Consider the following 26,376-nt stretch of genomic DNA (forward strand, 5'->3'; position numbering starts at 1 on the left):
TTAATCCCTGTTTCCAAAAGCCACAGAACCCATTATCCATCCTGATGAAAAAAAGGTTTCTTCTGTTCACAAAATACCACTAATTTACTGAAATGGCTTTGTCACTTTATGAAATTTATCTTCTGTCCCAAGAACATACCTAATGCTGATTAAAGGACTTTGGAAGTCTGTCATTGGTTGATTTCAAATAGTTGTGTTAAGTGTGAGTTATTAATTACCATTAAAGATATGAATTCTATTTTCAAATCAATCCGAGTTAAAATTATAAGCCAAGGAGAGTTCAAATGGAAGAAATTATTTGGTCAGGATTATTGTTCTCACAATTTTTATTCAAATTACTATTTCTGTACCTATAATTGTGAAGAGTTACAAACAAGTTTAACCGTTTATCTTTGATGTAATGATCCTGAAAGTCAGTTTGAAAAAGCATAGGGGGTTCTTAAAGAATTATTTTAACCAAATTTGAATATGTTTAGTAAAGAAAATCCAAACAATGCCGATATCTACAATAGGTAACAAATTCAGTTGATTTTTCATACAATAAGGTTTTGTTGAAATGTAGTATACAAAGTCTTTCAATGGCTGAGATTCTTTCTTTGTCAGCTTTAACTCTTCCAAATTTCAGCATTTGCCAGAATCTTCTGGAATTTTTTATAGCAAAGCATTGTTGGTGGTACCAGTGCTGTTTTGAAATGCAAGTAATTTATCAAGGTGAACAGCTGACCTGCAGTTAATTGTGAATGTAAATTTACAAATCTAAGTGCTTAGCCAAAGTGTACAATAACAAGCAGGGTTTAAATGTGAAATATCACCACTAATAGGATCTCTGTCACATAACTCCAGCATATGAAAATAAGGTGTCATGTCCATGCTAGATTTTCAGGCTTCCTTTCCTTCCTACTCAATGAAAAGGGATGGGCATCTTTGGAAATTAACTCATATAACCCTAAAATAGATGTCAGAGGAAGGCAAGAGACTCGCCTTCTGAAGGTCGCAATATGTCTTCCTGCACTGGCTTTTGAGGAAGTCTAGAAACCACCAAGGATTAAATACCTGGCTTTCAGGTACATTTGGCTGGATAGGATAATCTGAATTTAAGTTGTGATTAAATGAATTTACATACGGTCAACAAGAAATCTTTAGTATTAATTGCATGTTTCACTCCTGAGCTTAACCTGCTGAGTAACCATTCACTTCCTTTCCCCTCCTTCCTCCTTCCACAGACATTTAATATTTTTTCTACTACATTACCAAAGAGGAACAATTGGCTCAGTCCCTGTTTGCAAGTTCAGCAAAAGGTAGAACTTCACAGCCCATATCTATCTGAGAAATACTCTATCATCATAAAGGCTCTTTACAGTTTAAATTCAAGATCTTTCCCCTGCTGCTCCTAGCACAATAAAAGATAGATCATATATTAATTATACTTTATAGTTGTAAATTAGTTACAAACTATGTATTGCATACTATACAACATATGCTAGCAAGAGAAGTATATCGTGAGCTTAGATTATGAATAATTTGTGTTCTAAGGTCTGCCAAGAAATAAAGAGTCAGACAGAGGACAGCTAATCCAATCTGAATGTGTTGAATCCAAGACTATTCTAAAAAATTTCATCATACTGTACCTTTGCTGGACATCTGTAAATAGGAGAAAAATCTATATTACATCAAAATACCAACCTCAAATTTTAATATGAAAATCTGCATTCTCAGCTTCACTCTTGAAGCAAGAGTATGCAAATCCTCTGGAAATGGCTACCTTTCTTTGCATGTGTGTGAGGCAAATGACATCTCTCTACTTGTCATCCCCTGAATTGCGGTGTTTCCTTTGTTGCTTGTGTGTTTTGTTCTACTAGGGAAAGTACTTGCTGTTGTCAAAGTTCTCGGGACAGTAGTAATTTTCACTGCAGCATTGCCTGGTGTTGCATTCTTAAGAATTTTAGGACATACCATTACTGTTAGCACTACTTTTTAAAAATGTAGGAAATACAACAAAAGTTTAATGGAAGATCAATGCACAAGGAGACAACTTTCCAGGCCTGTGTCACTTGTGTCAGACCACAAGTGGATCACACAGTATTAGTTTGTATACAAAATTTAATTTTACAAATACCACTGAAGTGTCCTCTACACAGCCCCAAACTGATTTTTCTAAACATTTTATGCTAAACAGGATTTGCAACAGAGGCCTGCTAGTGTAGGCATGACTGGAGAATTTCGCCTCTGGACACCTAGAATTTCTAATCCCTTCTCACAGTTTGCTATGAAGATGTATGAATTAAAGACCAGGATCTGACACTGAGGGCTCTGATTCATCAGCAAATATGGCTTGCCTTGGGGTGGCTGGAATAATTTCCTCTGCTCTTGATCTTATTCTTCTCTGAGCATTTCCCTTGCCTACCCAGGGGGACAGCTCTGCTACCTGTGAAGCAGTTCTTGAACTGTTAGGTGATAGACCAGTGTATTAAAATAAGTTGACACTAATTCTTATTTAGTTTACAGCTGTAGTTCCTGCAGCTGTGAAAGCCTCTGGCTGTATGAGCAGCTGAGCCATCCCTAAGCAACCAGTGGATAAAGGGTAAGTGGATGGCCAGAGTGGACATCAAGGCAGCTGTCTGAATTTAGACCATCTCTGCTTGAGAATCAAAACCTTACTTATGTTAAGACCCCTCTGGCCATGTCCATTCTCTTAGTCCACTTGGACTCCTTAGCACCTCTAGATTAGAATAAAATGCAAAAGATAACAGGAGTTGAGTTGCAGATTTACTTTTTAATAGCCTAAATCTAGGTTTCATTCTCCTGGTAAACACTTGAGAAGAGTGTTTGTGGCAAATCAGCTGAAAAAATAAAATGTCTACATCTCAATGCACGAGGCCAATGTAAATAAATAAGTGCCTTATGACAAGCAAAGCAAATATTCCCTGTTATACTACTCAATCTTTCTGAATAAAATAGTGCACACAATAGTACACTAAATGAAGAGATCGTGCACATTTCTTTGCAATTATGTCATTTCATCATGGCACAAATTAATATATATGATGTGCCTGATTGTTCAGTAGCTTATATCTTCAAAAAATATTAATCAAAATACTTCTTTGGTCCACATTATTAATAAGTAAATTCAAAATAATAGAAAATCAGCCTAGTCTTCTTTGTTTCAGATTAATTAATTAGAAATAAAACAAAATATTTAGTAAGAAATTTGTATTTCAAATAAAGTTACTTGTATATTTCATTACAGCATTTTTAGAAAATAACTGTTCATATTGCTGCCATCAAAGAAGCTGCTTCCAGCCTGCACTTTGCCTGTCTTTGTAACCTGCAAGTTCATGTGAGATTACTTCTGATTACTGCTAAGATTTGGCTTGTGAGTCAGAACACTGCAACCAGAAGTAGTTCCGAAGAGACTTGTGTTTAACTTCTACTAAATATAGAAAGAGTGTGGTAAACAGAGATATGGTTCCCATCTTGATACTGTTAAATTCAATGTATATATTTCTGCTGAAACTCCTAGGAAGAAGACTAGGCCAATGACTCAAATTGTATTTGTGATGTACCTTCTACTGTCTACATTTGAGGGAAAACTTCACACAGATAGGGCAATCATTCAGTCTGCTATATGTAGTATAGTGGACAGTAACGTAGACTGAATAAGAGTTGTCACTCTTTCAAAGCAGCATTTGGTACAGAGTTCAAGAAAATAAAAGTTTACTGGACAGAAAGGTCAGAAGAAATACTCTGTCAGAGTCTGGAAAGTTCCTCTGAAATACTATGTCAGCATAAACAGGTTAGAAAGAAATCTGGTGAAATTACAACTGGAAAAGCCATTAAGTGAATTCTTGTATTACCCACTGATGGTTGCTCTCCCTGGTGTGAATGCAGTGGGGAGCAGGGGCCCCACTTCCATCAGAGGTCCTAGGAAGGTGGAGCACATTAAACTGCACAGCTTCCTTGTTTGCCAGCCAGTTTACTTTCCTACCAGGGCTGCAAGATGAGAACTAGTTAAGTATACAAATATGCACAAGTGTATGAGAAAGAAACCCTAGAAATTTTTTTAAGAGAAGAACCAGATACACAGGAGTATAGGTTTGAAAGTAGCTGTTTCTGTGTGACAATTTAGACTTTGTGTTCCCCTTCATTCTGGAGTCAGGATTGTTTTGGCCCAAGCATGCACAACTTTCATCTTCCCATCCTTTACATGTACTCCATGGCAATGATGCAACCTGTCTGCGTGATTAAGCCAGGGCTCAGCAATTTCCTCAGCCAGGACTTGTGTACAGGAGGGGGCTCAAGGGGAGATGTGACATGAGGAGTGGGACACGGAAGGCAGTGAATCCAAAACAGGCATCAAGAGGCAGAGGACCTGGGCAAGAGAAAAAAAAAATGGGCTGAAAGATAGAGATTATCTAAAAGGATGAATACTAGGTAGAATTGAATCTGTGTTTATCCTTCACCAAACCAAGCCTCAGAAGGGCCAGAACTTGGAGCACACTATCAGACCAAATTATCCACTGGGTCCTTAATCACTCTGCAAACACCAACTACAGTAGGATACAGTTTATACCAGTCTTGCACAGGAAGGAGAGCTGTCCTCGAACCCCGGAATAATAAAAATTAACATTCACAATTTTTATTTCTGCTGAAGGGGGTAATACAATTAGTCCTGTACAAAATGAAGATTAACTTTAATCACTGAAGAAGTATTTTTTTTTTTTTTCAAACTGCTTTTGTTTTAAACTCTGTACTCAGGAAGATCTGTTAACAAGCTCAGCACAGAACCTCTGAGAATCATTCATGAGACACTGGAAGAATCCACTGATTGGCTTTATGGCTTTATTTCTTTACTGTCTGACATCGTATGGAGTGATGATGATGACAGTGATGAAGGTATTTGTAATGTAAAGACTTCTGTAACTGCTCTAACTGCTGTTTTTACATGCATTATGTTGGCTTACTCAGCTTTTAACCTCACAGACAAGAAGGTCAAGCAAAATGAAAAGTGAATGCTGCTGCTAATAAAGCATCTACTGGCTATTCCAATCAGTAAATTGGTCTCTTTGTTAGCTTTCATCTCGTGTTTAATGTACCATTGCAGAAAAGCTGTCAGAATTAAATATTACCATTAGTACATCTTGAAGTAAAGAGTGCTAAATTATAGAAGACTTCAAAGCTGCAACCAAAATATGCATCAGGATATCGCTTCAGAGAATGGCAATAGCTATTTTCTTTTAATCTGCAAGAATCTAAAGAACCCAGGTAAACATACAAGATAGACGAAGAAACTTCGAATTTTTTATTTCATATATTAATGACTGGACCATATATCAAAACACAAAAAAAAGAGTAAAGAAAAAATATCTTTTTGGCTGAACTAAGGGGCTTTTTGATGGCATACAGCAAATAATTCAGTTTGTTAGAAATTTTAGTTCTTCTACTGTAGTAACATTCTTCGTCTGACATCATCTGATAAATTAAAGTAAATTGCTAGCATTTCAAGTTTGGAATTCACTATCCTTCTGTTCTAAAAAAAAAAGTAGTTCCATGGTATGAACAGAGCGGTAGTGGATCATCATGTCACATCGTATTGGTCATTTTGGCAAGCAGTGATTGTAGGAGTGACACCTTCATTTCACAGTGGTTTATTTTACATTCTATTTGGCTATACCAGAATATAACTGAAAAGCAACGTGTACTGAAACTGATTTCTACCTGTTTGTTCATAAAGTTGAGATATTATCAAATTTCTGCCTTTTAAATGTGTGCATGAGCTTTTTATATTAGCACCATATACGAATAGATAGGTTGCTATATGTGACACTGTGAAATGGGCATCCTATTCTGAGATATTATTTACAACCAAGAGAAAGCCACTGTCTCACGTGGTTGAGAAACAGAAAAGGCGAAACACAGAGAGCTAGCTAAAATATGAAAAAAATCCCAAAGCACCTGCAAGCTTACGAATGCTCGAGTGGATAAGTGTTAATGCAAGTAGGAAAGGTCATAAAATACTTGAAGTAAAAAAATTCAAGATCTGAATGCTCACTAAGAAGTGTTTGGAAACCTCAGTCCCACCAGCCTTTTGTTCAAGTGGAACGAAATATTCATCAATATCTACCAGAAGTGTGAAAAGGCAGTAGGCAACTTTCTGCGTTAGATCATAAAAAGTAGGTGCATGTAAACACCCTGCCCATTGAGTGCTGCAGTCAGTGCAGCGCAGGTTGCACGCTTTCCACGGTCGTTCAGGCTCACTCCTTCAAATTGCATGTCCTACATGGAGGTGGAACAACACACTGCAGCAATCAAGTGCTCATAGTTCCACTGAAATTTAGTATATTTTTTTGCCTTGGATTTCACTGGAAATGTTGCTAGACTTAAAACCTTGGTAATCTGCATACACATTTGACTGTTTAGAGCTAAAACATAGCCACTGGGCCTTTCCTTAAAACATGCAAACCTGCATAAAATCAAGCAAATTGCAAAATGTAGTCACAAGATAACATTCAGAAGCATAAACACAGATTTGGACGTGTCCTTGGTTGCTACTGCACATTGCATTTATCTACCTCAGGCCCAGGAAAACCTCTGTGGTAAGAGATCTGTTAAAAAAACCCAAAAAATCTCAGAATAGAGTGCTTGCCATTTAGCTTATAAAGACTAGAACTATTTTTTAAATTTAAACGAGCCATCATGAGAAAAAATATGATTTTTTTTATGATGATATATCTTCTCTGACATTTGTTCTTTTCTCTTGGTTTAGGTGAAGTGGAACCTTCCCTGACAAAAGGTTGGTCAGTTGCCTTACTATAGAGGGCAAATATTTTTCAACCATTTTAAGAATTAACTAGGATATCTGTGATATAGATTCAGTCATTAGTTACATGTCAGTCTACTAACCATGTAAATTGGAGCCATGAGCTTTAACAAACTCACTAAATAAGAAACTTAACAAGTAATAATACTTGCTGTATTTGCTGCTCTGTAAGAATTTGAGAAATGTTCAGTAAAAAATTATATAATTACAGAAATATTATCTGTACCTCTGACCTGCATATGAGACTCCTGTTAATGCCAATATGAGTTAAGTGTATGTCTGGATAGAAATAATATTTAGAAATAATAATATAGAAAGATTATTTAGTGAGAAATAAGTGAGGTGTTGTAAAAGCATTTTACTTTGTGCCAACACAAAATCCTAAAATAAGGACTACTTCTGACTCTTCTGAAAGAAATGACTTAGTTATTATTGAATTTTTAAAGCAGAGAAGTGAAGCAAGTAGGATATATAATATAAAACTTTTCAGACATGAATATTGTTGTGCTGAAACACAAAAGTTCAAATTCTATTAAATCAAAATGAAACATACTAGAAATCTTGAGATATCGGTGATGGGATGTAAAGCTTTTTAAAACTAGGATGTGTTTTTTTCTCCAAATCATGAACAGCTTGATAACAACAAGATGTGTAACCAGCTCTATGTGATCTCAATTTGATATCGGTCAAATTCTCAGTAGGTGAATGCCCATATTGAAGAATCTATCAACCTAGTTGGTGCTGAGATTACAATCCAGTTTCCTCTGAAGTTAATTGGAACTGGATCAGGCTTCTATTTAATGACACATTTTGTCAGTCTCAATAGGGCATCCAAGGAATTAATAGGCCTGAAGACAAGTGGATGCAACAAATCTGAAGCTGTAGTACATTGTTGACAGGGATGCTGGGTACATGGGTGGAAGGTGTCTACTCACCATGGTCTGCTGTAGCTGACCAGGCTGGAAGTACTGTGGAGATATTTCACTGCTGAGAAGGTTTAATACACAAAAACGTTATGGACAACACCAAGTTCAGCATTGCAATGCCTGCTTCTGTGGAAATCGGTGACATAATCACGCCTTACACATTGCGTTGGGACACATGCAGTGGCCAGCAGGTCAAGGGAGGAGATTCTGCCCCTCTACTCTGCTGTGGTGAGACCCCACTTGGGGTCCTGCGTCCAGCTCTGGAGCCCCCAGTACAAGAAAGACATGGGCCTGTTGGAGTGGGTCCAGGGGAGGGCCACAAAAATGATCCAAGGGCTGAAACACCTCTCCTGTGAGTTGGGGCTGTTTAGCCTGGAGAACACCAGGCTGCAGGGAGACCTTATTGCAGCCTTTCTGTACTTAAAGAGGGCTTATAAGAAAGATGGGGAGAAACTTTTAAGCAGGGCCTGTTGTGATAAGACAACGGGTAATGGTTTTAAACCAAAAGAGGGTAGATTTAGACTAGATACAAAGAAGAAATTTGTTACAGTGAGAGTGGTGAAACACTGGACCCGGTTGCACAGACAGGTGATAGATGCCCCATCCCTGGAAACATTCAAGGTCAGGTTGGATGGGGCTCTGAGCAGCCTGATCTGTTTGAGAAAGTCCCTGCTCACTGCACAGGGGTTGGACTAGATGACCTTTAGAGGTCCCTTCAAACCCAAAATATTCTATGATTCTATGATTCTGTGATTCTATGACACTAGGCTGTAGGAATAGAATTAAGAGAAACCATCAAAATAAGCTGGAAGCTGCTTAAATTAGTCAGTTGGAAGGGATGAGATGATTGTTCAGACCTGAAAGTCCTCCAGCCAAGGAGATGAGTATCTAACTGCCAGCTTCAAATGTTTTCCCCAGTATTCAAAGCTTACCACCCTGCTCTGGGGATAAATATGTGGAAGTCTTCGTTCTTTGATGTGAAGGTGATGAACAAGGAGCTGGTGATTCTTCTGGAGCTGGTAGCTTACAGGATAAATCAGTCACAAAAACATGAAAGGGCCCAAATTCAAACATACTCCATATGCCAGTAAAACAGATTTTGAGTGGGCTTTTCCACTTCCTGGATGCATGCTCCAGATCTTTCCCTCCGTCTTTCAGAAGATGAGGAGTCCCATCCTTGTCTCCCTGAAAAAAATGCTGTTTCTTTACTGAGACTGGTGAAGAAAGTGGTCGAAGATCCTTGCTGGGTATAGCTGTTAGCTTCCACATAGCAACGTCTTCAGACAACTTGTTGCCATCTCCAGATGACTGGAGCTCTCCATTTAATCCTGGCAGCTAGAATCTGGCCTTGATCATGCTTGGTTTTGTCACCTTTGTTTCTGGGCTACAGAAATACAACAGACATGGCCTGAAGCCAACAGTCCCTTATAAATGCCAGGGCAAGAGCATTGCATATGTCTGCTCAGTGACAGGCAGCCGCGAGCTCCTCAGGGCTGTCACTGTCTCTTTTTGCAGGCTCCTCTTAAAATTGTGTAAACATCAAGGAGCTGAATTGCCTGGGTCTAAGCCTGTATAGAAGTTTTCTGAGAGCTCTGTGGTAAAGTCTAGAGTCAACTTATTTTCTGCTTAGGTGCAGTGGAATTCACTCCCAGGCCTAAAGCTCGTGAACACAGAAGGCAAAGCCCTGGGAGAGGAGGGTAGGGCTCAGGAGAGCACATGCAGGTAACTCTCTCACAAGAATCTCAATCTGTTCCTCTGAGCACAAGGTGCAGGACTCTTTGAGCAGCTTTTCCTAACTAATGTGTGCTGTCATGTCTATCGTCCAGAAATAAGAGTTCCAGAAAAAAAGCTTTCTAAAACAGAAAAAGACATTGCATCCATGACTTTTCCCGTGTGACTGCTGTGACATATGGACCCAAAGGAGAGCCAGCTATGAAAATTTGGTGATTTCTTGGGTATCAAAATTTTAGCAGTTAGATCCACAAAATGAGAACCAAATAATTAGGCTATGGAGTACTCTTTGCCTTCATTTAAAGGACCATTTCTGCACCAAAGTCTCTTCCACTCTGTGCAGCATTGCTACCTATAGCTTTGTACATTAGCCTTGATTAGGTGGCTTTTCTTATCCTTGTGGCATTTGAACATCCTAAACAGAAAATGACCTAGTGAGATTGTTCAGTACACTACTGCCATCTCCAGAAGATAAAAAGTTAGACTTTTTTCACATATTTACAGGAAACATCTCTCAAATGTCATGCTAAAAATACGCATTATGATTGTTGTGCCTGATTTTTAAGTATTTGTATTGGATCTAATCCACAGTTATTGTGGTATCCATTAATGGGCTGAGAGTTTTTGAATAATTTCCCTACCTATTTTTGGTGTGTGGAAAAGCCTTCTATCTTATGCTTTGTTGACTAGCAGATTTTATGAATGCTAAAATGTTGGCACACAATTTACTTTATAATGGAATATAGTAACTGAGAAAATAATATTGCTGGTATCATAGTACAATTACATATTGAAAAAAAAATCAAGCGGAGTGATAAGGACACTGTGTAGCAATGAAGAAAGAGAAGTGCAATGATAATTATGAGCCCAAAGACAGCAAATATCACCTTCCTAGAGACTGAAAGCAAAGATAATAAAAGTACAAATAGTGACAATGGGCTTGCACATGCAACAGGACTAATATCAGTTTCAGAATCCTTTAGAAAGGATGAAAATGCCTCTTGAGTGCCTTTTTTATTGCAATTATTTTTGCCAGTCCAAGTCTTATCACTAATATTTATCTTTAATAATTGGAAACGAGTGAATATTTGATATTGTCTGGAAAAAAATGTGTTCTTCAGTGAAGATAGTGAAAGATTATTCTGTGGAGAACTTTGCAGTCTTTAACAATGCATATTCTCAAAATCCTAAAATTACAGAGCATTTTCACAAAAGATAGTGAGAATCTTAATAACAGTTTCTTGCAGGCTTAATATATTTTTGGCTTCATTCCTTTCTAGAGCAATGGATATGACAGATAATCTTGTTCATTTCTTCAGGGTTAGTTTAACCTTTAGAGACAAATCCAATTATTTGACAGCAGTGTGTTTTCTCATGTTTTGTCCCTTTTTACTAGAAATTGTTGTTATAGAAAAATAGAGAAATATTTATTATTGTTTGGTGGACATTATTGACATCATTTGTGAGTTTGGAGGAGAGCTGAGAAACCTGGTGCACAAAATTGGAAATAATAATCTGTAAAATACAGGCAAGTGCAGACACTTCAGCATTGTCAGCCATTGCTAAAAATGTCATTATTAAACTGTTCTTTGACTTCACTCTAGTTTACATGAGGGTAGCTGAAAATTTAAAATCGGAACATGAATTCCTCATTTAGCTAGCCAGGGTACACCAGACAAACTGTGCACACACAACAGTGGTTTTTGAATCTTAAAGTAGCATCTTCTGCTGCTTGAAAATGGCCAATGCGTTCTGGCTGGGAAAAGTGAATCTGGTATATGGTCTTAGGAGTAAGTTATTGGAAACCTTTGAAAAAGATTCTAAGGTCAGAATCATTTGGTTTTTTACTTTATAATTTGAAGCTTTGGTAATTGTTTTTTGTAAGATATCTTTCCCTGCTTTTATATTTGAGCGCAGATTAAATCTCTCTGTCTTTCTCTTTCTCTTGCTCTCTCTTGCAGTCTCTTTCGCACACACAGACGCACATGTAGGTCACTATGTAAGTAATTCTCATTTCAATAAATACAATTAACTCAGAAATCAGAGTAAGAAATAAAGCATCGTCATGACACTCTTAACCATCTCTGAGTTACCAAATAGGTTTTTATTGGCATAAAATTATGCAATACAAACAATCCAAAGAATCTTGATTTTGCTGTGTAGAGATGGATCTCTAAATTTCCATGAGTTACCCTGTGTATGAGATAAGAAGATATATACAATCCACTTTTGTTCAGAAAAATGCAGTTAAAAATCATATTTTAAAACCAGAAGCCACAAACAGCAGTAATTTGTGTCAGAGAGAGTAAGAAATTTTGTTCATTGCAAATAAACTTTGCAGCAATGCACCTTACCGTTCTGTCTTCACTTCAGATGAGAATATTGTTTCCTCGGTATTAAGTTGGTTATTAATACGCTGCAGACGTACACATCATGCTCTTAAAAGATGTGGCAACTTCTAATGCTACAGTCCATTACACTGACTTACCCTCAGCAGCTCTGGCCAAGGTACAGCTCCCCCAGACCTGACTCCAGACACTCATTCCCATTAACCCCTTCTCCAGTCCAAGGTTAAGACAATCATAATTTATTCAGCACAAGCTATTTATTTGTTCAGATCTTGGTATTAATTTGCATTAACAGCAACAAAAAAAATGCTCCCAAAAGAAAGCTTCTCAGACCAGATCATTTCCTACATCTCCTTTTAAAAGTGATCAAGCAAATATCTATGACAGCTTTGCTGGTAAAGGTGAGAGGTAGGAACAACCTGCTTAGGGAAGACTGGTAAGGGATTTGCTAATTTGGATCTGAAAATAACTGTGAGTTATATATAAATAATAATTTGTTATTACTATACTTTATATCAGAAGAATAACTGGAAAAATTCACTTTGCTATCTGACATGACAACGAACTATTTCTGGGCAGAAAACTGAAATTAGAAGTCCTTTTGTTATGCAGGAACACATCTGGAAAAACAAAGAAAACAAGAGGGCTTTATGAAGAGAATATTCAAGTTCACAAAAAGGTTTCCTATCAAGAAATTGGAAATGGACTACAGAAAAGAAATTCAGAGTACCATAGATGCAGCCTGAAAACTTAGTTTATGGGGTGGTTATTATATGTGTGTCTCAGAAATTAATTGTGCAGTTCCATTTATCTCTAAAGCATATACCTATTTGTACTGGTAATGCCTTCTGAATTCAGTTTCTTTTAAGTTGCCATATCTTTATGTAAAGTACATCCTGTGTTAAAAGATGAAAATCATTGATTGATTCAATTCTCAGATGTTACACTGCTTTTCCAGATAGGTATTTTTTGCATTTTGCATTTTTGTGGCATCCATTTCTGTTATTAATATTTTTTTAACAATCTCATCTTTTTTTTACTTACTCTGATCAATACAGTAATAGCATAGCTACTATAAAATTGCATTTTATAACGTAAAGAAATTATTTTCCGTATTATCAAGATGAAACAAAACTATATAGCACTAGGGAATAGGGATATTCAATTATAGTCCTTTTGCCTATTCAAGAATAGTGATTGAGTTTCAACTTGAGTTGAAACATTTTAATCAAACTTGACAGCTATCTTTTGAAAGACACAAAGAGAACTTTGAGCCAGAAGACTAGCATGATTCTTGGGTAGAAGTGTATCAGCACAGCGGTTTGCAGCTGTTTAAGCTATCCTCTTAAATCAGGGAAAACCTTAAGCGAGGCTATCCATGTTATCTTGGTGGAAATCCTCCTTTTGTGCCCCATTGGGGCACCATTTGGGACCTTCTCACCCTAAGAGAAAACGGGAGTGTTAGACAGATGACCCCTTGGCTGGGAGCCTGCTGTGCCTGAGACAGACCATGTGTCTGACCTGGTAAGTGAGGGTGTCATCCAAAACTCAGTAAAAACCAGAACACCAAAACAAGGATCCTGCAGGTTGCAGAGAGAACTCAAAACCCCTCACATCTACTGCTGTGCCAAGCAGAGGGTAGACCAAGTGGAGCCCTATGCTCATGACTCACAGAAACAGTATCTCTCTTCTTCATGCCAGGTCCCTAAAAAAAAGTAAATTGGATCCAGAGTGATTGAATATATAGGAATATATTTGCAGACTAATACATTAAGCTAGGATCTGCAGAGCTGATATTTTTTAAAGATGAGCAGATGAGCTGTGGTTAGTCTCGTGATTTCTTTATTCTATTTTTTCCTCCTTTCACAAAAAAAGTCCTGTTGAATAGATTTATATGGGAAAAGATTCCTTTGATGCTAATGGAGATTAGAGATTTTATGTATTACTGTATATATCATTTTGCTCTACTTAGAGGTCTACAATTTTTGTCTGCATTTTATCTGCTAAAATTACATTCAATTAAATGCAGACTGTGATAAATTTTATTATGAAAAACACCATTTAAAATTGGTCCAATAACATCTTTGCAGGCTGGAATCCATAAAGAAAAACATGTCAGGACAATTTTACTTTCCACAGAAAGAAAAGAAAGATCTGGTTTTGATCACATGGCTCTATCTGAGATTCAAGATGGGTTTTCTGTGGTTATTTTATGTTGTTGTTTTTTAATCAAAGTGTAATTAACATTCCTTTTACATTTCAGAACCAAGCTGCAGAACTGCAGTCTGGGAATGAAAATAACAGTGTTAACATATTTATATGCTTGGAGAAAAATTTCTTTTATGTAAAAAATGTTTAGGGTTGAATATCTTTTAATATCTTCCACTTCTAACTCCTTCAAAAGCCCAGTCATTAAAATTTCTCCATATAAAACATTCTGTATATGGTCTTCCTGAAGGACACCAGTGCTGCCTCCAGGATAGTTAAAGGCAATTGCCAGTACCCTCCTCCCCTTAAAAACCTGTCTGTTAAGATATTGCTTTTCTGCTGCAAATGGAAACCTTACCAGAGGGAAAAGTAAACCCAAAACATAAAATCAGGTAAGCTTTAGAAAGAGGACAAAAGAAAGGGTTGTGCACAAGTTCCTGTTGCCTTGGTAAACTGAGGCTTCAAAGTTGGAATTAGCCACAACTATTTTGTTTTCTTTGGTGGAGGATGTAGTATAACTTTTGGATTTATCTCAAAAACACAAATCTTAAGAGAACTACGTAATAGCTCTCATGTTTACAGCTAATTATTCAGCCTTAGGGACTTCTATCAATCTTTCCCTCTCATCTCAGCTTTTCAGGAAAAATAAATATTTTCCTATTTTGCTGAAAGAAAATTTTGTAATGAAAGATTTTGCAGGATTTTTTTTTAAGCAGCCCTGGTAGATATACAATAATGCCCAAACGTACAAAAACAAAGGGGAAAGGTCAACTACACCAATCAGTGATTTCATGATAAAACTGTTTTAATAAGTACATAGTAATATAATGGTACACTTTTAATCACCATTAATTGCTAAAGCTATTTTATTCTATAGCAAAAGGAATGCTTTTACAAACACCGCAATATGGAAAAATATGTACATATTCAATTGTCTTTAACAACAAGAATAGGAGAAGTGGAATAAGTTCAGTTTAGAAAGTTGGAGATTATGAAAGAGTGACTTATAACAAAATCATTACACAGGCTGGGATGTTTTCCTGTTTCAAAAATAACATGCACACTTCTGAAATTGCCTTCCTTGCAATGCATCTCATTCACTGAATAGTCTTGTAAAAATAAAAATAAACATCATCCTGGAATCACCCTCAGCAAGATAATGAAGGTATCAGCAAGTCACCTACAGTGAATTTCTATTATAGACCAGTGAAAGTAAAATAGTGTGGAAACAATTTAGTATCTCTTGAACTGGAATCTAATCTATTTGGATATGTCCTGTTCTAGCATTATAAAGCAGGCTTAACACATATCTGGAAGGCCATGTCAAATCTCTGTATTCTTGGGGGAACATAAAACCTGCTTGTTTGCTGTATGCTTCTCAAGATAGGTAAAATGTTCAGAAATATTTGAAGGTCATGTTCTCTGTATCTCTGATAGCTGTTTAGTGATGCCAAACAAAGTATCAAGTGGAGGGAACAAAGGCAACTAAGGTGAAGTAGCTGAGCTTTGCTCAATAGGCTAAGGACCAATCAACGTCACTTCACAGTGATGTTTTCGGTTTAGAATAACATGTTGTTTTGGGTAAATATACACCAGAGCAGAGGATTTTCACCAAGAAGAATGAGAAATGGTCTTCTGTGACCTCTGTCAACAGTATTCTTACACAGCAAATGAAAAAGATGCTGTATAATTCTGTAATATCTGAAAGAAGAAAGAAAAGAAGAAAGAAACCTTCATTCTCACTCTAGATTGTAGTTGTGATTTCCAAAGAGACGGATAAACTATTTTGAGGCACTGTGGCCTGGTATCTCACGCATGGGAAGAGCACATAAACCATTCAGCATTTTCATTGATAAGAGGCAATTCAACTCCTGTCACATTTTCAAGAAAGATTTTAGACACATGATTTCAGGAAATGTTGTTCTGTACCCCAACCTGAAGTTGCTACGAATCCTCAGAACAGTGCTAGATCTAAGCAAACACTGGGGATAAGACTGTGCTACCAGCAAGCTAGAAGGGAAGTCACCTGAATGAGTTCTATGTGTCACTCAGACTTTCCAACACTGAATGCTGGTACTTAAAGCCTTCTGTTACACTGTCTTTGGTTCCTGGATATAGACATAATACACAAATTTAATTCCCCAACTAAATATTTCCTAATCTTCTTTTTTTTTTTTTTTTTCCCGTGGTTTTTTTTCCTGTTGGGGTTTTTCCTCTAGAGTACAGCTACATGATGTATTAGTAGCTAGCTAGAAGTTGCTCTAATGCACAAATTCCTTTATTCTTCTCCTAGCCCCACAAGGATAACTGTCACCCTCACCAGCTGGTACTATCTAGATTAAAAATAGACATCAGCTGCACAACTGCAAATTTCTCCTGGGGATACCAGGAGCAAGAGAGGACTACAATTCTTCATACAGACAGCATCTAGAAAGACATTAGAAATGACATCCCTCTCATCTTCTAAAGCTCTTAACACCACTCACCTGCCTTGCCCTCAGTATCTATTTCCACCAGCTCTTTAAGATAATCAGCTGCCTGCTACCAATTAGTCTTGACAAACTAGCAAGGATATAGCCTAGTTAAATTGCTGGCAATAGCTGTAAGGGTTTTGCCTGCTCAATTGAAAATTATTAACCTCTGGTTCACCAGGACTCTGAATAGGACTCATTTTCCTTCTCACTTACATATTTACAAAAAAAAGAATGTCAAAGCACTGAAGGTGTGTATCGCTGTGCTACCTGTAAGACATTACAAAAAAGACAACCAGCTGGTAAAGTATGTTTAGAAAGAACAATGTACTATAATTTTAAATGAAATTCTATTGGTTCAATTATACCTTTAAAACAGCTGATAGATTAAACCTACACTGCATCCTCGCTACAGTATTTAAGTCAGAAACAGGATGGCTTTAAGCATGAGGAGATAATGTTGAATTTCAAGGATCAAAGCTAAATTCCCAGTTCTTTTGCTGACTTGCTGGGTTACCTTCAGTAAAGCATTCTTGTGTTTCATATGGTGACAATAATCCCTTTTTTTCTCACATGCCTGTCATATCAGGGACATTTTTTATTTGGTTTTTGTTTTTTTAAGATATATTTTATCCATAAGATGGAAATGCAGCAGAGGATGAGGTCTAGGAAGCTGTTTTAGCAATGCCAGATTGCTACCCACCACTTCATCCTCTAATGAAGCAAGATGCAGGGCTGTGCTTTCCCACTAAAAGAAAAAATGTAGCCCTTTTAAAGTTTGAACTCCTGTGTTACAGAGATGAGATATTATACTGTGTTCTAACTCCAAGTGATACCTAAAGAAATTCATGTGGGCTGAGGCCCATAGGTGCTATCATAATACACTAAAGTAAAATAGCAAAGAATAATGCTATATTTATTACAATGTTAAAAAAGATGACAAAAAATCAAAATCAGAAAAGAAGCACAGGTGAAGAAGGGAACTCTGTTTCAGGAACAGGGGGAATCTCCTCATGCTCTACCACGAGGGGCTGTGCCTCAGTTCACGCTGATGTAAATCTGCAACCATGCTGCACCACCAGCTTACATGGATCCAGGGCACTGCAATTTTTTTCTCTTTCTCCCACCCTGATCTTCCCAGAGCTAGGGCTTTGTAGCATGCAGCCACTGCCTGGCTCTGACACTGTGAACTGCTGTTAAAAAAATTAGCTGGGTGAGATGTGGGGAAAGCTAGTGCCGAAACTGCACATTTCAGCAGGGATTGTCAGTAAAGCTGCCTGGGATACTGATCCTCATTTGATTGTGAGGGCCTGCTTTGGGTCAACAGAACATAGATACGTCAGCCTGCTAACAATACAGTCAAGTATATCTCCTTTTAACATCTTGAAATGGTCATTGAGGAGACTACTAGCTTCCCTTCTTCGAGTTATTTACAATAATCACCCTGCATGTTCTGTATATCTCACAAGACCCGAGGTCTAGAGATGTTGGTGTCAAGCAGTATCCATATTTAAGGAAATAAAGTACTTATCTATTCAAAACTCAAGAAATGCAAGGGGAAAAATAATTTTTCATGTCTGCTTGATAACTGAAGAAACCAAACAATGAAATACAGCTTCTAAAATACATACGCCCTTACAATAATTTAATAAACTATGCTGTCATCTCATAAAGAATCAGGATGGTTGCCGTGGTGACAAAGATTATCCTTGTTGCTGCTTGATTCTGTCATTTTTCTAAACATGAATTCATAATATTTAAGATTTATTAACAATGTGTCACATTGATAGAGATAAATTACATGCTTTAAACTGGCCGTGTAAGTCTTCTATGATATTATAGCCGCTCTGTCAACTCAGCAATAAGATATGATGTGATTACTAGAAAATTAAAGCTATTTGTCATAGAAGATGAAGCAGACATAGTATCAAACCTCTCAGAACAGAAAAAAAAGTCTCCAATAATCTTATGTGTTTCCTTATTTAAAATATTTTGGAGTTAGCAAAGAGTCACTGTTTTCTGTCTTGTAAATTGATCAAGAACAGCATATATTGAGACTAGATCTATTTATGCCAAGAAAATGTTGGTTTTAATGTATCAGAATTGATGTGTTCCAGGCTGCAATTTTTTATGATAGTTCAAATTATAAAGGGGAGCTTGAGAAGAGATCTTAATGACGGTATATTTTGCAATATATAAAAACAGATACACACACTTATGTATTATGAAGATGTATTTCATTTCAAGAAATTCCATAGGGTTTTTTGTGATGTGTGGTATCCTAACTGTAGCAGCAAGTTAGATGCGATTCTCAGTGCAGCTGTTTAGAAAGTATCTTTTTGTGTACCTTACTGAAGTAGTAATGTCAAGTAAGCTTCACCACCAATACAATGTGAGGCTGATTCAGATGGACAGCTCTACAGTCATTGCTCCATATATATTTTACAGTCAAACTAGCAATAAGAAATTCCCTAAAACCACAGTAATTTTAAAAGCATTTTTGAGAAATAACAAAGGTTTATACTTCTATGCTTTTATACCAGAGGCCTATTTTCTGTAGTGAGGCAAATTATAGATTGGTGGGAACCCAGCAGAGCTGAGGCATCTTAAGGTAAGCAAGGAATAACTGTCCATGTAGATGACTGCCTGAAGAATGCGATTTATCACTTAGTTGGCCATGTTTGCACCAGTGTGTAAGATGACCTCTTGAGCTGGGTGAGATAAGCGTCTGCTGTGTATTGCAACACGGAGTAAGTGAGTCAGCTCTCTTCACATGCACTAAGTCAGGGTTTGGAGGCAGTCCGGAGCAGCAGAATGGAGAACTGCTCAGGTGTGCTCAGAATCAGGGAGCAATCCTCCAGCTGTTCTTGTCTTACACCATTGCTACCACTTATGCTACCTAAACTAGGTTCTGCATCCTTTTAAGCAGAACAGGTGGGGAAAGTTCAAAAATCCAGCAACTAGATTCTCTCAACTGATTGACAGCAAAAAAATCCTCACAGAGTGGCAGAAAGAAAAATAATCCAGGCTCAGCTGAAACACAGTAAATCAATATGGCATGATTTCTTCCTAATTGCAGCCTTTGAGGTTTATAGAACAATAAATGAACTACACACCCAGGTTGCAAAGAACAGGACAAAAACTGAAGAGAAAGTCCTTTTAGCTTAACGACATTGTATAATTAGCTTAGTTATGCTGCCATATATAAGTGGCCAACAGTGATATGTATTTTGGAATTACTACCCTTATCTCAGTGAAAGAATGTTCTCTCTCTATCTGAAGACGACATAGGCTGATGCCATAGAATAGTTATGTTTCTTGAAAACCAGACACAATCATTCTTTCAGATGGCAAATACTATCCAATAAAAACATTCTGTATTTATTTTCAAGGATCTATGCAAAGATCAAAATCTTGGGAAGTAAAAATACAATTTTCTGTTGTATCTCTTTGGCAATGTGCATTCTCTTATAACCTGAGCAAATAACTAAGGGTATAAGTGGAAGATTTCAGTTGTCTTCTGTAGCCATTAAAGTAGCTCCTCAGGGTTGAGATGTAATATGTGTAACTTTCTCTCTGTTGGATTAATTTTGGGGTCAGTGTTCTTGTTATTTAGACCCTTCAGACCTGATCTAAACCTGAAATACAAGAAGGCACCTACCATAAACTCTAGTGAGATTTGCATGTGATTTTGTCAATGATGAATTTATCCAGTAATTCATATCAGTTTTCTACTGCAAGAAATATATGCTCAATACCATAAACCAGACACTCTGTATATTCTTAATGATTTTATTGTAGATCTATAATAAATGGCCTTTAAATTTCTATCACTGTATGCAAACAGTGCTATACAATCTTGATTTAATTCTCATTTGCTTTTTCTCAGATTCAACATCTTGCAATTTTTATATTATCCTGGTTTTGGCACAATAAGGACACTAGGAAAAAATCAGTTACAGAGGTATATAGCAGTAATTTAACATCAGTGTCACAGGTGAGGAATTTTGTTTGAAAGAGATGGCAAAGCAAGGGAAGGAAAATACTGTACCATTTCCTCTTCTAACAAGGTAGTTCTTAGTGTGTTGGTATACAGCATGATTAAAATGAGTCATTCTCTGAGACAATGATCCCTAACCTGGGAACTTTTATCTCTGTAATTTGTATACAATATTGAGTCTACCTTTTATTGTGTGTTGGAGCTACCAATTGAATATATAAGCTTTAAAAAATTTAGAAAATGTAGTAAAAAGAACAATTTTTCCTTCGAAAGGTATTTTGGAAAACATAAAATACTAATGCTAGTAAATAATTCAAGATACATACAGGAAAATGTTTAGTAAAACTTGTTTTTTTGATTCTTGACGAACACACATTACTGTATAGCTATTACAGATCAGCAAAACCCATCCTTGACTTTAAAAGTAGCTGTATTGCTGGATTAAAAACTGAATAAATATTAAAGTCACTTAATGTTATGATTTTTGTCTGTATATATTGTCTGCATGTATATATATAAAATTGAACTTTATTGTATATAATTCTGAATACGTAGATGATAAAGCCATGGCTCTGCTATAATATTTGAAGCATTTAGTTATTTTTTCTTATGAGAATGCATTTGAAAATTTCTTCTACAAAAATTATTTTAATATTGCTAAATCTACATTGCATTGTTTTCAGAAATTCATAAACAGAAACTGGAGAGACAGGAAAAAAGAACAGCACCAAAGGGTAACTTTTTTTTTTTGCCTGTTTACTTTCATGTATGTGTGTAATATACAGTGTATTTGTTAACTACGTGTGTTACCACTGTTGCATTATAGCAACATTCAAAGATCAGTTGGCACAGACTGTAAATTATCAAACATTCATCTATACCTTAGCATTAACAAACAGCATCATTTTATGTTTGTGTGGCTATATCATAAACGCACATTCATAAGATTTTCCTGCCCAAAGTTTTTGAGGAATCTTTTTTGTAGCAAAGGTGCAAGAAAGTAGAGTGTTGACGAACTTCCTCTGGTGCAAAAATCATGAAGTGTGTTGGGCAAAGAAGAAAGCAAATTTATAGGCCAGTGGGTGCCATCCAAGTTAGGAAGTTGCAGTTAACAGTGAGCCAGGTGTATATCAGAGATAAGAAAAGCCTACATTTTAAGAACCTACTCTTTTTCAGACTGTTCTGTCTCCTCTAACTTGCACTTTCCAAAAATGCACAGAGGAACTGGTTTGGACTGGTTTTCAGAGGTCATATAAACAAAGAAGTTTTGCGCATTTTTTGCCTAAGAAAGCCTCCTCCATGAAGTGTAGGCCACATAAAATTTGATGAGCATCTCTCTGATGCAGCAGTACTGTGTTTAGTAATGGCAGGAGAAATCAAGAAGGAAGCTTATTAAAAATAGTGTACATATACATACACTCTCCCTCACACAATTATATTCATTTCTGTATATATTCTTTGTAGGTTTTCATAGTATTTTAGACCTCTAGTGCTAACTTTCCAGTTCTGTGCTAATGGGGGTCATCTGGAGTGCCTAGAACTGCTTCCCAACTACTTAATAAATCAGGTTGTATGAAAATGAATTTTTTAGGGTATCAGTGGGCTAGCCAGGCAATAATGAACTCAGATCCATTAGCAAGGGATCCCAGTTAAGGTATGTTCAAGCCCAATATTCTGAAAAAAATACAAATGAAGTTGCAGCCTTGACCAAAACAGCCTGTTACGTACCATTTTATCTATACAGAAGTGCATTTGTTTATATAGAAGAACATTAGCACCGCAGAAATGAATACTAAGAATGTATAAGATGCCTGAAAAAAAGCATTCAGGTGTTATTAGTCAAGTCCCTTTATGCATATGCCTGATAATCCAGTCTTTGATTATATAATCACTTACTGAAGCACAGGGCAAATATTATTTTTCTATTTTTCATTTTCATATGTAGTCCCAAAAATGCATCTTGTACATAGGAGGAACAATTACAAGAAAACATGCTGTCTGGCCTCAAGATAAAGCGTGATAAAGGCATGAATTTATAGAGGGTTTTACTGTTACCTTCTAACGTATCTCCAGGAAGCATGTGGAAATACAGTCCTTTGTTGCTTTCAAGAGGAAAAATCTAGAGGTAAAATGAGTGTTTTTAATAGAAACAAACACCACCCAAAATTTTCAGTCCTCCACTCAAAAATATGGGGACACTAGAGTGTTAAAAGTAATGTTAAGCTTTTTTTTGAATAGTCAAACCACCCAAATTCAAGTCCCAAGATTTACAAGGGAGTTCCATTCATAAGCTTCATTTCTAAAACACTGTAACAAAATATGAAGGATAGATACAATGCATGGAAATCCCAGACAGAAGTGGCTGAAATGAGAAGAAAGACTCTTATGGTATTAGAAGCCAAGCAAACTTCTTCTCTAATATTTGCTTTCAATTAAATATTTTGATAAACTAGTAGTAACAAAGTCCATTTCAATTTCTTAGTCAATTTAATTCTGAAAAGAAGAAATACTCTGAGAAATGATTCAACAAAGCATTTACTCATGCACTGAAATTAAACTATTTCACTATTATGTGTACACATATGCACAAATTCACTGCAAAATAGTGGTTTTCCAGTTTGGTGTCTGATGTGTTAGTACTCTCACAAGGGTCAACAGCACCCTGCACTGTATGAGCAGGAGCTCGGTCACTCAAGTGGAGGTAAGGGATTAATCATCCCCCTGTACTCAGCTCTCCGGAGACCACATTTAGACACTACGTCCAATTCTGGACCTCCCAGTACACGACAAACATCAATAAACTGGGGTGAGTTCAGTGTGGGGCCACTGCAATGGTCGTGGCTGACACAGTTGCCCAGAGGGGAGAAGCTGAGGGATGGAGCTGGCTCAGTCTGGGACAGTCGTCCTGTGAGTCTGTCATTTTGTAACATACACAGACTTTGCAAGGCTCTGAGCTGCTGCTGAAGGCTGTTGAGTCATAGAATCATGGAACCATTAAGGTTGGAAAAGGCCTCTAAGATCATCAAGTCCAACCACCCACCCAACAACACCGTGCCTACTAAACCGTGTCCTGAAGGTGCCACATCTACACTTTTTTTAAATGCCTCCAGGGATGGTGACTCAACCACCTCCCTGGGCATCCTGTTCCAATGCCTGACCACTCTTTCAGTGAAGAAATTTGTCCTAATATCTAATCTAAACCTCCCCTGACACAACTTGAGGCCATTGCCTCTCATTCTATTGATGGATAGCTGGGAGAAGAGACCAACATCTGCCTCACTACAACCTCCTTTCATGCAGTTGTAGAGAGCAATAAGGTCCCCCCTCAGCCTCCTCTTCTCCAGACTAAACAGCCCCAGTTCCCTCAACCACTCCTCATAAGACTTGTTCTCTAGACCCCCCACCAGCCTCGTTGCCCTTAAGAAATAAGTGTTACAATTGTTCTTACTATCAATGAAGAAGAGGTAACTATGCAATGCTTTGCAATAAGGAAGAACAATAATAAAACATATTGAGATAAAAGTAGATATAAGCATATAACTTCCGTCTAATGGAAGATCCAATGATAATCCAAATGAACAGATCATTTCTGATTTTTACGGAAAACTGATATTAGCAGTGAAATTAATTGACCTGCATTTCTGGGAAATATCTCGTACCACAACAGGCATTGAGAAGGAATGGGAAAAGTCTGATATACTGTGTGGCTTTTCTCAAATACACTTCACTAATACATTGCTGTCAGAGTGAGGGAGGGAAGAAGACAATGTGATGATGAAATGCTACGTCTGACAGACAAAGATTAAATCATAGTGGTTTTAGGACTGATATTCATGTACCTCTGAATTAGCACTAGCCTCTTGTTTATTTGCAGAAAATATCTCTGAATTCAGCCTGACTTGACAAATTGATTCCAGGCCATTCAAAACTATTTCATTTACTACGTGTAGCACATATCTGTCCCTCACACCCCTACCAACTTGTTGTACGCTTCAACAACTAGTTGGGTCGTACTGATAATGTAAATATTAAACACCACAGAAGAAATCTCTCTGTCTTTTAACATATGGATAAATAATGAGATTATAAAGACAAATATAATGTGGCCTCATATTTTAATTTGCTCTAGCTGAAAGATAAAGTATTTGAGACAGCCAAATAGGTAAATAGTGCTGGACCATACAATTCTACAGTGTGCTAGAAATAAAATTAGAAAGTTCCATGGCATATTTACACTTGACACAGGGGTTGTCTACTTTGATCTCTGGATGTATGGTTACAGATATACCTGAGACTTTAAACTAGGTGGCATGGCACAGATAGCAATGCAGCTGCAGTGGCTCAGGTACAACTGTCAAGTATTCATTTAGCTGTATGGGCTTACAGCAGCCTAGGTTAAAACCAAAGCTGTGGGCAGTTTGACTATGACCAGTAGCTGTCAAACCTAAATCTCAGTTCAGATGGATGTAACACAGTCGGACTGCTGCAATTAAATCTAGTTTTAAATTGTACAAACATGTAACCCGTGAGACATTGTCTTGCTCTTATATAGGCATTTATATTTGGTAATGAAGGGCTAAATCCAGCACAGGGTCAGGTGCTGCAGTGGGCAGCTTGTGGATGTCTGTTGCCAGCTGGGGAAGATCTGGGCAAATTCAGAGGCTAAGCCTCTTCCCCCTTCACAGGTAACTGAGGTGATTTGTAATGAGCACAGGTGCCTCCACAGTCCACTAATTGCTGAGATTTCCTGACATTGTTATTTTGGACCTGGAAGCCTGTACCTCTCTCCAGATCAAGCCCTTTCCTCTTTTTGTTTTTTTTTTTTTTTTGAGTGTTCCTTCAAGAAGAATTAAGTTATAGCCATCTAAGGTTACTTTACTTCTGAATAAAAGCATCTACACAGAGGTGTAATGCTTTCTGACTAATGCACTCTAACTGCATTGTATCAGTTCATTTATCTTAACTTCCCTGAGCGTAGCTCTGTAGACTAGCACTTAGTCAGTTAGCTGGAGCAAGCAATCTCTTCTTCATGCTTATTGCACTCATCACCTAGCTTTATACTAAGTAGCAGACTTAAGACTTACTCAGCTGGAAACTATTTTTACTTCCCTTAGGTAGGGAATTAATGCCTCCTTACTACATCTCTTCTTTTTGCACTTGCTTTTTTGGGATGGGGAATGTCTCTGTCTCAAACACTTTAATGAAGAAAAACTAAATCACATACCACTTCACTATGTCTTCCACTTGATGCAGTTCATATATACTGTTAGATTATTGAAATTCGGAAAAATCTCGCACATATATGCTATATCTATTGCTTTGAATTTTGTGTGTTATAGATAGCAATATTCTTAAATGACTAAGTATGGAATACATTGTTAAATTACCTTAAAATTTTTCATTATAAGCTCCTATTTTAGATTATTTATAAATTTACCTCACTCCAGTCACTGAGGATGAAATTTTTCATGCTCATTTTTTTGCCTCAGGCTGAATTTCCATTCAAAGTCATACAAAAATATTTCAGCAATTTCGAAAATCTAGGTTAGTGAAAATTAGGTTGGGGTGTTATATTTTTTCCAATGCTAATAACAGTTCATTCTGAACTTATGCTTTTTTGGTATTTGCAAGGAAGTCCAAGAAAATTTCTTTAAGTTGTGGGAAAATTTTAGCTTACACAATTGTCATAAAACTAGTTTTAGTTATCACTGTTTTTTCTGAGTGAATTCAGCAACATATTAAATAAAGATATGATCTTTTAATTACAAAGTGTGTCATGAAGCAAATCAAATGGTCAAATTAAAGGTGAATGAGCAGTTTTAGTTTTAATAATTTTCAGCTGAAGAGTGTTTGGCCTTGCAGCCTTAAAAATATT

The 26,376-nt window shown here is 36.9% G+C and overlaps 1 protein-coding gene across 19 annotated transcripts in view; it reads left to right on the top strand.

The window, feature by feature from the left end:
* Positions 1–26,376, top strand: part of TRDN (triadin) — a 255,762-nt gene that overhangs the window by 51,879 nt on the left and 177,507 nt on the right. For 18 of the 19 annotated variants that reach the window (XM_075414134.1, XM_075414122.1, XM_075414125.1 and 15 more), the window contains 3 exons: positions 4,756–4,893; positions 6,764–6,790; positions 21,185–21,235. In XM_075414134.1, the coding sequence (XP_075270249.1) occupies positions 4,756–4,893; positions 6,764–6,790; positions 21,185–21,235 (216 nt within the window). The remainder of the gene's footprint in view (positions 1–4,755; positions 4,894–6,763; positions 6,791–21,184; positions 21,236–26,376) is intronic. The other variant, XM_075414141.1, reaches the window with a different exon arrangement.

The sequence above is a fragment of the Opisthocomus hoazin genome, chromosome 2 (assembly GCF_030867145.1).
Source record: "Opisthocomus hoazin isolate bOpiHoa1 chromosome 2, bOpiHoa1.hap1, whole genome shotgun sequence".
NCBI lineage: Eukaryota > Metazoa > Chordata > Aves > Opisthocomiformes > Opisthocomidae > Opisthocomus > Opisthocomus hoazin.